At 52.6% G+C, this 13360-nt stretch overlaps 1 protein-coding gene across 4 annotated transcripts in view; it reads right to left on the reverse strand.

Annotated features, from left to right (window-relative positions):
* Positions 1–13360, reverse strand: part of TMEM181 (transmembrane protein 181) — a 72716-nt gene that overhangs the window by 36120 nt on the left and 23236 nt on the right. For all 4 annotated transcript variants that reach the window (XM_070483649.1, XM_014846946.3, XM_070483605.1 and 1 more), the window contains one exon: positions 6241–6344. In XM_070483649.1, the coding sequence (XP_070339750.1) occupies positions 6241–6344 (104 nt within the window). The remainder of the gene's footprint in view (positions 1–6240; positions 6345–13360) is intronic.

A 13360-nucleotide genomic window follows, 5' to 3' on the forward strand; every position in this document is an offset into this window, starting at 1 on the left:
GGGAAAGCTTTATGTTTGCCCTGAAGGAGACCTTTACCTCTGACAGCCCCAGGGCTGGGGCTGCCAAAAATCAAACCAGAACCTCAAGCTGCAACTGGCTGGATCATGAGGCACGCTGACCCTGCAGCCTGCACAGTGCCTCCCTGTGGAGTGAGGGCACTGAGTGGGAAAGAACGGGGTCCTCTAAGTTGGGGTGGGGATGTGCGGGAAGATCCTGACGAAGCTGGGGACACTGAGCCCCTAAACTCTGATGAGTTTCCCTTGTCTCTTCCTTCTGGAGGAGGCCTCTCCACCTCTGTCTGAGGGATTAACCCTGCGCTGCCTAAGCAAACAGCAATGGCCCCCCCTGAGGCAGCTGCCATCCAAGACAGTGCTGATTCTGCTCAGGACCCACCTTCATCACTGCTCTTTGCTTCCAGAACTATAACCAGACTCAAGTTCCCACAGGCCCCTAGAGGGGAGGTACCAAGTGTGACCCATGAGGAGGCACACTACACTCCTGAAGAACTACTTGAGTTTTCTGATTTACACAGAAAGAAATCTGGGGAGCACGTGTGGGAATGGAGACTAAGGGTGTGGGATAATGGTCGAAGGAACATAAAGTTGGATCAGGCTGAATCCATGGATATGGGCTCACTAAGCAGAGATTCTGCACTGAGTGTTGTAGCTCGTGGAGTTAGGAAGGATTCCAACAGCTTGACTGGTGGGTTGACTAAAACATGGACCAAAAGGTGGCCCCTAGTGAGTGCATCAGAAATGCTGTACCTGCCTCGGTTTAATGTAGAGCAAGGGATGCAGAGGCCCAGGGAGATTGGGATGTTGTGGTGATTTGTCACTTAAGACCTTTGGGAGAGCCCATAAGACATACCTTCACTACTACTCTGAGAAATAAATTTGTGAGGGGAGCCCCAGCATCCTTAAAGAGCTCTACAGTTGCCCCTCTTTGTAGGCCAGACCTTACCGTGGGAACTGTGGTCAATGAATTGGGAAACCAAAATGCAATGGGAGTAAGTGGAACCCAGGGATGGCAGGGCCCAGTGGTCCCACTCAACTGCCAAGGCAAGGTGGGTGTGGTTACCGAAAGGAACAGCAAAGTCAAAGGAGGAACAGAACAGTGTGACATGAGACCTAGGGCGCTGGCTAGTCGATCACGGTGCTCCTAGAAGTGAAATACACAGGAAGCCTACTAATCCTCACTTGATGTGTATACAGAGAAGAGTGCTAGGTCACATGAACAAAAGTCCAACCTGAATCATAAAAATACAGTCATAGCCTCTTGATCCGTTTCTAGGTGTGAGCCAGTTTACAGACCCAAAACCCATCGAATGAAGGGGACATGGGGTCCCTGTAAGAAAGCACCCTGGTACACTGCCAAAAATTTATACTGTTAATCATTCTCCCAGCCTTCCCCAAAGAGACCTATGGCCTTTTATCAGCGTAACTATATAGTGAGGAAAGGAAACAATCAGACATTTCAGGGACTACTGGACACTGGCTCTAAGTGACACTAATTTCAGGAGACCCAAAGCAACACTGTGGTCCACCAGTCAGATAGGGGCTTATGGAGGTCAGGAGATCAACGGAGTTTTAGCTTGGGCCCTTCTCACAGTGAACCTAGTGGGTCCCTGAATCCATCGTATGATTAATTCCCCAGCTCCAGAACACATATCTGGAATAGGCATACTCGGTCGCTGACAGAATCCCCACACTGGTTCCCTGACTTGTGGAGTGAGGGCTGTTATGGTGGGAAAGGTCAAGCAGAAGCCACTACTACTGCTTCTACCTAGGAAAATCGCAAACCAAAAGCAATGCTGCATTCCTGGAGGGACTGCCAACATTAGTGTCACATTAAGGACATGAAGTTACCCACCACATCCCCATTTAACTCGCCTATTTGGCCTGTGCAGAAGACAGACGCATCTTGGAGAATGACAGTGGATTATGACAAGTTTAACCAAGTAAGTGTTGACTCCAGCTGCAGCTGCTGGACCAGATGAGGTTTCACCACGTGAGCAAATTCACACAGCCTCTAGTACCTGATGGGCAGCTGCCGATCTGGCAAATGTCTTCTTCTCCACCCTTCTCAATAAGGCCCACCAGAAGCAGTGTGCTTTCAGCCGGCAAGGCCAGCAATACACCTTCACTGTCCTGCCTCAGGAGCCTAGCACCTCTCCAGTTCTGTGTCATGATTTAGCTCACAGGGATCTTGATCACCTTTGCCTTCCACAAGCGATCACACCAGTCCACGACACTGATGACATTATGCTGACTGGACCCAGTGAGCCAGAAGTCACCACTACTCTAAACTTACTGGTAAGACATTTGCACGTGAGAGGCAGGAAATAGATCTCACTAAAATTTAGGGGCCTCCTAACTCAGTGAAATTTCTAGGGGTCCAGTGGTGTGGGCCCTGTAGTGATATCCCCTCCAAGGTGAAGGATGAGTTGTTGCATCTGACCCTTCCTACAACCAAAACAGAGGAATGACGCCTATTGGGCCCCTTTGCATTCTGGAGGCAACATATTCATCATCTGGGTGTGATACTCTGGCCCATTTACCTAGAGACCGAAAAAGCTGCTGGTTCTGAGTGGGGCCCAGGACGAGAGGAGGCTCCACGACAGAACCAGGCTGCCGTGCGAGCTCCTCTGTCACGCGGGCCGTGGACCCAGCAGATCCACTGGTGCCCGAAGTGTCAGGGCAGAAAGGGACGCTGTTGGGAGCCTCTGCCGGACCCCACAGGTGAATCGCAACACAGGCCCTTGGCATCCTGGAGCAAAGCCCTGCCACCCACAGATAACTACTCTCCTTTTGAGAAACGGCTCTGGCCTCCTACTGGGCCTCCTCAGAGATGGAGCGCTTAACCCTGGGCATCAAGTTACCACGTGACCTGAGCTGCCATCACAACCTGGGCATCACCTGACCCATCAAGCCGTAAAGCTGCGCGTGCACAGCAGCACTCCATCACCAAGTGGAAGTGGTGGATGCGGGCCTGGCCCAGCAGGCCCGAAGGCACAAGTCAGTCATGTGAAGAAGTGGTCCAAATGCCCCCGGTCCCCCGTCCTGCTACACCTTCTCCTCCCAGCCTGCACCGACGGCCTCACGGGCAGTCCCCATGATCAGCTGACAGAGGAGGAGCTGACCACCCGGGAGCGGACAGCTGCAGCACTACAGCCCCTGCCTGGGGCATCTCTGAAGGTCATGGTAACAGGAAACTCTCAAATTGGGCAGGACTTGAAGCAGTGCACCTGGTCGTTCACTGAGAAATAGCCAGATGTGCGATTATATACTGATTTTTGGTATCCACACAGCATTGCTTCTGATCGAGGCACCCAGTTCATAGCAAAAGAAGTGCTGCAACGGGCCCATGTTCCCAGAATTCACTGCTCTTACCATGTTCCCCATCATCCTGAAGCAGCTGGTTGACAGAATGGTGAAATGGCCTCTTGAAGACTCAGTTACAGGGCCAGCTAGGTGGCAACACCTTGCAGGCCTGCGGCAGGGTTTTCTACGAAGCTGTATGTGCTTTGAATCAGTGTCCTACGTATGGTGCTGTTTCTCCCACGGCCAGGATTCGCGGATCCAGGAATCAAGGGTGGAAATGGGAGTGGCACCACACTACTACCCCTAGTGATCCAGTAGCAAAACATTGCTTCCTGCCCCCATGCCCTGACGCTCTGCTGGCCTAGAAGTCTTAGTTCCAAAGGGAGGAATGCTTCCACCAGGAGATACAACAATGATTCCACTGAACCGGAAGTCAAGGCTGTAGCCCGGCCACCTTGGGCTCCTCATGCCTCTGAATCAACTGGCAAAGCAGGGAGTGACTGTGCTGGCTGGGGTGAGTGATCCTGACTACAGGGGAAACTGGAGTGCGACCCCACAGTGGAAGCAAGGGAGAGCATGTCTGGATTATAGGAGATCCTTTAGGGTCTCTCTTAGTATTTCCATGTCCTGAGATTATGGCCAATGGAAAACTATATCCCAATCCAGGCAGGACTATGAATGGCTCAGATCCTTCAAGAATGAAGGTTTGGGTGACCCCACCCAGTAAAGAACCATGACCAGCTGAAGTGCTTGCTGAAGGCGAAGGGAATATGGGATGGGTAGTGGAAGAAGGCAGTTATAAGTACCAGCTACGACCATGTGACCAGTTATAGACACGAGGACTGTAATTGTCATGAGCATTTCTTCCTTATTTTGTCACGAATATGTTTGCATGAGTGTGTACATACATACATATAAATATACATTCTAAGCAAATATCTTTGTTTTCTTCCTTCTCTTATTCCCTTATCAAGTAACATAAGATGTATTGACTTTATATCACAGTTCCTAAGTATTGTTAATTTTATATCATAGTATTTAAATTATAGGACACCAAAGAGGAGAGTAAACACCCCTCAAGGACTCCACCTCCTCTTCTGGGGACGGAGTGGTGAGTCTCTGGCCACACGGTGCCCAGACATTTGAACACTATTATTCAATATTATTCCCAGCGTGTGTGAGGGCGCTTCTGGACAAGATGAACACTGAACGGACAGAGGAGGAAAGCGAACTGCCCTCCCCGGCACGGGTGGGCCTCATCCAATTTGCTGAAGGCCTGAAGACAGTCAAAAGGATGAGTAAGGGAGAATTTGCTCTATTTGCCTGCCCGTCTTCGGGCTGTAACATGGCTTTTCTCCTGCCTTCACACCTGGACTCAGACTGGAACTCAGACCCCAAGCTCTGCTGCTTCTCAGGCCTTGGGACTCGGCCTGGAACTACACCACGGGCTCTCCCGGGTCTCCAGCTGCCGAATGCAGATTCTGGGACTTAGCCTCCATAATTGTGTGAGCCAATTCCTTACAATAAAGAGGATATCTCTATCTATTCTATTGGTTCAGTTCCATATATATATATACACAAACATCCTGTTGGTCTGTTTCTCCAGAGAACTGACTAACACCAGTACTCTATGGGAAGAAGGAAAGGGATGTGGGAATCCTGACATTGTTTTTCTGATCTCAGGCTTGGTGCATCACTTTTCATTTCTGCAAGGATGGAGAAGGCTGAAGCTAATCATGGCCGTTTGAGACAGCCAGTGGCTTAAGGAAACAAGACTTGGCTAAGGTCCTGTTGGGACTGGAGACCATGAGCCTATTAATTCCCCCCACCCCCCCCACCCCCAATCTTAAAGGACAGTTGTAAAAATCAAGTCAGATAATGGAGATGTCTTGTGCTGTGATTAACGTAACTGTTACTCCTTGGTGACTTCCGAGGAAGGAAGAGAAGAGGCTGGCTGCGGTTGCTGTTGTCACCATCTCATCTTCATCATCATCAGGCAAAGAGCACCTGAATAGCGGCCCTCTCCCCCAGCTTCCTCAGTCCATTCACCAGCCCAGGTTTCAGTGTAGGTTAAGAAACTAGCCTTTTGAGGCACAAACGCCTCTGGGACAGGTTAAGCCTAACTGTCATTTGCACGGTAATGTTAAGTGCCTCTATTAAATAAACACCTACCAGGAACCACCCTCACTGAAAAAGGTCTTTACGAGGAAAAGAAGGAACAGCCTAAGTCAGGCTCCTGGTCTCCGGCCCCTTGGGAGAGGACCGAAGAGACGGGGTTCTGGGACTCTTATAAAAACCAGCTCATTTCTCAGGTTCTCAGTTTTCTGTCTGTGAGAAAGGGGGTGGGACTGGACAATTTCAAAGGCGTTTTCAAAGCTGAAATCGTTATGGCATGGCTCTTCCCCTCAAACTGCGTGCTGTGGACCCGCAGGGCACCTGGCGCCCCAAAGACAGGGCAAAAGCTGACCTGCAGGCTCCCTCCTGCCAAGAGCTCGGGCGTCACCAGGGCGGCCTCCCCGCTCCTCTGCAGCCACCCCAGCCCCGTGCTCACAGCTGTCTCACACCGTCCCCACCTTTCACTGCACCTGAACCATTTAGATGGCCCGTCTCCCCCATCAGCCAGCATGTCTGGATTCCCCAGCACCCAGGCTTGGTCCTGGTGCACAGAAGACTCTCCAGAAATATTTGATGTCCAATATAAGGCTTCCTGGTGCTGTCAAGCTGAACTCAGGCCCTAGCTGCCGTGCGGGGCAGGACCAGGGGGACCCCTCCGCCCAGTGGGTTCAGAGAGAAGCGGGGCTTCACCCTCCACGATGGGGCCCTTGGCAGGTGAGAGCAAGTGGGTATGGCTGGGCCTGGCTGAGAAGTGCTGCACCAAGGTCACCGTAAACGATAAAATGATCAAAAACTGCACCTTACCTCTGATCCCAACGAAGACGGTCAGGCCAAAGCAGATGAAGAAGACAACGAACACGAGGACGAAGTGGCGCTTGGAGAGCGTGTACAGCCGCATGGGCGCCAGCCTGCGGAGCAGAAGCCCGTGGGTGAGGGGCCGGCAGGCAGAGGGCTCAGTCCCCAGACCACCACCGCACGCAGGCCACACTGGGCCACCCCTCCCCACCTGCCAGCCCTCGTTTCCGACGCGGACCTATTCTGACAAAACAGTCCCAATGGGCTCAGTGACCACGGCGGTGGGGATGACATTCTGGTATGTTCTGGGTCAAGCGCTTGGTGGAGAGGGCCCCTGCCACCCTGGTCTGCACAGGGCCAGTGAAACCTCTCCTGATGGCGGGAAGCACGTGGTGGCTTCCACGCCCCCTTAGGACACATTTCAGCACACCACATCAGTGGTGGCCGGGCCCCCTCCACACACATCCCACCTCCAGCTGCCAGAGCAGAGCCCAGGTGCATGGAGGACGCTGCCCCACTCACATGTGCACACACACAGCTTTCACTGTTAGCTGTCACCATCAGGCCCAGCCTGCGAACTCCAGGTGCCACCAGCATCACATTCTTTTATCTGTTCTTCCCGCTAGCCCACAGTTTTATTTTTCCTGTCCAGGGACCCTCACAGTCTAAGACCCCTCACTTGCATCACCCCGTCATTGTGACGCCCAGCCCAGAGTCAGGTTTTGATGCAACGAAGCAAGCTGCCCGCGGTTTCCTGTGACTCACACCGATCTGAAAACCCATTCAAGGATCCATCCTCCCCTCCCCCATCAGGGCCCCTCCTGGGCATCCCTACTCTCTCCTCTGGTCAGAACAAAACAGCAGCGGGCTCGAGATCACTTCTCTTTCACAACTCCCCACCTCAGAGGCCAGCAAACAAAAGACAGATCTACAAAGGACCAGATGATACGTGTTTGAGGCCCTGCGGGCCACACAGTCTGTCACACATCCTCGACGCTGCTCTGTCAGCAGCCCAAGACACATCATAAACCTTCAACCCTCCTACAGAGAGGGGGCTGGCCAGGTTAGCCCGCGGTGGCTGACCCCTACCCTACAACCTGAAGAAAGACCCAGAAATCCAGAGATGAGAGCGAGCGGGGGTTTTGGTTTGCTTTGCTTTCCACGTTCTTTTTATTCTCCTCACATTTCCTGGTCTGGCAGCTGAGATAGCAGGAAGGAATTTCTCATGCCTCACGAACAGGAGGCAACACACACTCACTCACACACTCACACACACACACACACACACACACACCCCAGGGGGAGAAACAGGCTCCGAGCCAGAAACAGAGGGAAAGGTTATTTGCTCTGTGGTATGAAGCTCACACGGGATGTGTGCACACACAAGCTCTCCCTTACACGGCGGAAGATTCCAGCTCCTGAGCAGGAAAGCAGTTGGCGCTATCGCACACAGGGCAAGGGTGGGGCCCCCCGGCCGCCGTGGCCCTGACGTGGCTTTGCTGATACCCAGCTATCTCTCACCAGCAGGACCTGGCAGGCCCTCGGTGGGTGAACCTCCAGTCCCGTGCTCCCTGAAGGACAGGCCAGCGAGGAGAGGAAGGAACGAGCACCTCCATCGTCTCCTCTGGGACTCGGGTCCAGCCGCTGAACCACGGACCCTGCCGTGCGTGAGAAGCGAGAGCTGGTGGATCAAGCGGCCTGATCCCAACTCAGGTTTTAGACCCGAAAGATTGTATTAGAGGCCTGAGAGCCTTAAAATATTAGAGCCAGAAACTACCTCACGGAGGAAGCCCTACTCCTTCGATCTGCACAACGGGAATCTGAGGTTCAGAGATGGCAGGACGCTTGCCTGAGACGTCCTAGCTCTGCCCCTTGGTGGCAGCTGCCCCTCCCCAGGAAGGACACTCTGGGAAGCAGGAAGGAGCTGAGGGACCCACCTCCAGGACTCCCTCCTGGGGGAAGCCCTGTGGAAGGCAGGGCTGGCACAAGACAAGGCCTCCTTGGTCACTCCTCTGTGATCCCCAGGTGTGGAGGCTGTTATGTGGCTGTTTTGCACGCCCTGTTTCATACACTCTGCAGAAGGGAAGATTTCTACACAGCTGCACAGGGACCTGTCACCCTGAAAAAACATTACACAAGCCAAACGCCTCGATGCTGGGGAACGCAAGTAAAGTCTGCAGTTAAGAGTACTGCACCAACGCTGCCTCTCAGCTCCGATGAACGGGCTGTGGCTCCAAGAGGCGAACACGAGGGGAAGCTGGGCAAGGCTGCGCAGAAACACTGCACCATCTTTGCCACTCTTCTGTGAATCTGAAGTTGCTTAAAAACATTGCTCAAAGTCATCCACGGCGCCCCATTCTGCTGCCACCCGCCCCAGGAGCGGGCCTGGTTTGGAGGGCCTGGGGCACCAAGGGCTCCCCAGCAGACGCAGGAGCACAGAAGTGCTTCTTGGAAGCAAGAAAACCAGAATAAGAATAAGAATACTTAAAATTTTGATTTTTAAAACATATTACTGGCAAAACACATTATCAATGGTTTATTATAAAGCACAGTTATTTGGCAGGCGAGCAGGAACACTGAAAAAGAGACTTAAGAAAGGGAACGACGGCAGAAGATCAAATTTCTGCAGCATCCAACCCGCCCAGGGCAGCATCCAATTCTCCTCGGAGGGCGTGATAACATCCATTGTTTCCCCTTCCTTAACACGCCCACCTAAATCCAATTTATTAGAAGATTTCCTATTTCAACGATCAAGCCTCACTCACCCCAATGGGAAAAAGACACAGAGAAAGGAAACTCAGTCCCCTGCTTGAGAAAAGGCCACCCTTGCGGACCTGGGCCTGCAGGAACAGGGTGGACAAGGAGCCCCCTTCCGCTCTGTCTCGAGGCCCCTGGCAGACGGTAACCTCTCTGAGCATCCTCGCTCTGGGAGGTCTGGTCCGCAGACCCTCTCCAGCCACAGGGTGTCATGGGTGGTGGGACAGCACAGAGACGTGATGCCGCCCTCCTCTCCACGGTTCGTCCTGCTCTCAGTGTCTAAGAGCTCTGAAACAGTTCACCACCAAACTAGAGACTTCTGAAACCTCAGGAACATCACCCTATTCCAGACAAATCGCACGTCTACACTGTTGATCAAAACAACAAAACTTTGACATGGAAGAGGCAGCAGCCAGGAGTCCGGGCCACTGCGTGAGGTGAGCTCGGGACTTCACACCTCACACTCCCAGCCGCCTCCCAGCCCGCTTCCTGCCCTGAACCCGGCGCCCGGTGACTTCTCTGCCTACTTCCCATTTCACCTCCTGGCTGAAATGCCAGCGTGTTTCTAACAATTCAGTGAACCTACACTAACCAAAGCCCGGGCAAGTCTTGGTGAGCAGAAAGCCTTGGTCACCAACAGGAGGAATAGTTGTGTAAACGCTCAGAGGCAAGACTGTGAAGTAGAAAATATACACAGCCAGCCACTGAGAGGTCTCGGACCCCGAGGCCTTAACCCATCCTCCATCTCCCCCTCTACTGTCACCCGTCCTCCTCCGGCAGCTCTCCAGCCAGATTCAAGACCCCACACTGTACAGGCTTTCCAATACTGGGGACCTCCTGCTTCCTCTTCACCAGTCCTTCCTGCCTCCAGGAACCATCCCCAACTTCTTGCCCGCCCCTGACTCCCTCCAAAACAGGGTCTCCCGAGACATTTTCACTTAGAATGTCTTTCACATCACGTTACAGTCGATAGGTTTAAAATTGAACCCATTAAAAAATAAAATAACGTAAATGAAAGACTGCTTCCCACTGCCCCCTTCCTGCCTCTACCCTTTCTCCAGCCCCGATCCTGAAGTCTTGGAGTCACTGATGAATGGTGTCATCATTGATGAATGATGCCCGTCCATGAAGTCATCACTGATGAATGACGCCCATCTCTCATGCATCCCACACATCCCGCCAGCCAGGAAGAGGTGATGCCCTGCGTCCTAACTTCTCTTCATCTCAGAACGCCAGTCCCGCGGTCCAAGCCCTCAGTAACTCCCACCACAAGTAGGCAGCAGCCTTCCAGACGCATCTTCCTCTGGGGGTGGTACAGAACTTTTAACATGCTACCCCTGCACAGAAAGCCCATGTGGCTCCCCAGAGCCACTTGATCAAATTCAAACTCCTCCTTTACAGCTTTCAAGGTCCCCCCAAATCCAACCCTGTACATATCCTACATGAGTTACTGCCTCCCTTAGTCATCACAACTACCTTCTGAGGTAGGTACCACTAGTGCCCCCATCTCACAGACGAGAAAGCTCAGGCTTTGAAAAGTAGATAACTTGCCCCAGATCACAAAGGTACTAAGTGGCAGACGCAGCATTCAAACCCAAGCATCAGACTCTAGTGCTTAAATTCTGTAACGCTTCCCAACACAGTCAAGCCAGACCCCACACCAGCCCATTCCCGCACTGCTCTCCTGATATGAAATGCTCTCTCTTCTCCCCACCAAACCATCTAAATCTGATCCAGCACTCAGGGTCACCTGTACGTCCCACCCCCTCCATGAAGCTTTCCCTCACTTCTCCATCACGCCGCCCATGTTTTTAAACCACGACAATGGATGTGGTCTGCACTACACAGCTGAGTGCCCAAAGACAAGGTACCGATCTATCTGCATGGACACCAGGCTCGGCACATGGGAGGCATTCAGAAAACACCTACTCAGCTCGACTTTCATCAGTTATCTCAAAAGTGTTCATGTGGTTCCCTCAAGCTGGTGGTGAGATGGTAGGGGGCAGGAAAGGGCTCCCCGTTGCTCCATACACCCTGGCCAAGTCAAGCACAGCAGCTGATGAAATCTCTCTGAATAACCAGGGCAAGATGTCTTCCTACAACATCTTGCCAGTTCACAATGAGTGTCTCTCCTTTTTTCTTTTCTTGATGGGACCCATATACCAGCCTTCTCTCCAGGTCCATATATCTTTTCACATTCAGGCATCTAATACACACTCTAAAATTCTGGCCCAGTTGGAGCCCCCAGGTCCTCGGAAGACCTTTCAAATGCAATGGAACAGACTGTTCCCTTAGCATCACCTTGGACTCTCCAGGTCCCTTCTAAATTAATCTCTATTTCATGGGTGATTTAAAATATCACGGAAATAATTCCTAGAGAAACTAAAAACACCTTAATGGAAAGCCAACCCAAAAAATTGCAGCCATAATCCAAATCACTATAAACCCTGCCTTCCCTTCATTATGCATATTCATAACCATTTCCCAACCTTCTGGGTTCTCAGGCCGACAACCGGGGAGTCACCTTTGACATCTGTCTTCTCCTCACTCCCCACATAGGATCCATCAACAAGGCCTCCAAAATATATGGAGACTAGAGCCAGCCCTCGTGGTCTCGTGGTTAAGATATGGCACTCTCACCACCACGGCCCCGGTGCATTTCCCGGTGGTGGAACCACACCACGTGTCTATCAGTTGTCATACTGTGGCAGTGGCTCACATAGAGAACTTAACTAATAGCCAGGATACACAACCACACACTGAAGCTTTAAAAAGAAATATATATATACATGGAGACTCAACCCTTCTCACTTCTCCGATGGAGCCTCTGCCCTCTTTCCCTGGACTGCAGTAGCCTCCCTACTCCAGCTTCCACCCTCAGCATCCCACGCTCTGCTCTCCCTCTAGCCACTCCCATGAAAGCCAGTGCATTCGTTCTCAGTTCAAAACTCTCCAGTGACTTCCCTGTCACTCAGAGTGACAGCCAAACACTTCACAACCAGCTGTCACTGGCATGCCTGTCACACGTGGATGGGTGTTTGCTTGTTTGTTTTGACACAACTGTTCCACTATCACCCCCACTTCACTCCAAAGAAGGCACAGGAGCCACGGGAGACAAAGGGATTTTCTTGGGGGCGGGACAGAAGCACACCTGCTGTCTGTCAGGGCCATTCCTGCCGCCCTCCCACCCTGATCCCCTGCCCACCGGACCAGGCTCCTGTAACAGAGGCTGAAAATGCCAGACCCTCGCCCTCCCAGCCTTCCTCCCAACTAGGGTGCAGAACCTGAGGGAACTCAGCCAGGCGCTGCTAGAAAAGGATTTCCTGCCTAACGAAGAGATGGATGAGAAGAAAACCCTCTCTGACCTCAGTGGACATAACTGCCCGAGTGACTGAAGCCACACCACACCTAAGAGGGTGGACACCGCCAATAGCCCAGGACAGAGAGCCGAGAGACGGAAACCACCTAGGTCACAGGCACCCAGAGCCGTCGAATAACCCTGGACATGCCGACCTGGTCTTCTGGACACTCTTGTGCTTTAAGTCCTTTCTCATGAGATACTCTATTAGCATCAAATGCTTCCCATCAATACACATACCCCCAAAACAGACCAAGATTAAAAATGAAACTCAAGATAGCCAGTCACGCAGGCATGGAAGCCTCCTAGCTCAGCCACCTGCACCTGTCCTTTCAGAACGTGAGAGTCACCAAGCAGCCCTGTCACTGGGCGCTGCCCTGCCTACTCCCCCTGAGTCACTGCATCCTTGCCCTCCCGTAGTCCTCAGCTGTGGGCCTGCCTCCCATGAAGCCACCCAACCACTCTGAGGAAGCAATGTCTCCTCGACTGCAGGTCAGGAGGCACACGCCCGTTTCCAGATCTCATCGCGGGTGACGACTGTTCACATATTTCCACGCTCCCCTCTGTGCCTTACGACGGCAGGTGCACAACAACTACTGCCTCCTTCCATTCCTGCGCCCACTTCCCTGGTCTGACTCTGCTTTCCTCCATGTTCTCGTATCTTCCTGCTATGATCAATTCTCGACCACTGAACTGCACATTTAACCTTTTTCTCCCACCGTTGCCCTTTAACGTTTTCTGTGGCTCTGGCCTTTGTCCTCTCAGCAAGTGCCTTCTGTGGGCACAGTCCAGGCCACATACCTCAGCGGGATGCCCTTCCTCTCCAGGGCCACTGGAGCCAACACCACTTTTCCCGCTAAGCACTTCTCCCTCCACGCAGGCCTCACAAGAGTTCCTCACACAGCCCTGGAAGGAGAAGCGGGGAGGCCGCCCTCCCTGTGCCTGACTCCTCATGGGCCTGAAGCAGAAGGACCAGGAAATGGACAAATGTGAGCAGGCAAGGAAGGCGAGAAA

This window comes from Equus asinus, chromosome 1 (assembly GCF_041296235.1).
Source record: "Equus asinus isolate D_3611 breed Donkey chromosome 1, EquAss-T2T_v2, whole genome shotgun sequence".
NCBI lineage: Eukaryota > Metazoa > Chordata > Mammalia > Perissodactyla > Equidae > Equus > Equus asinus.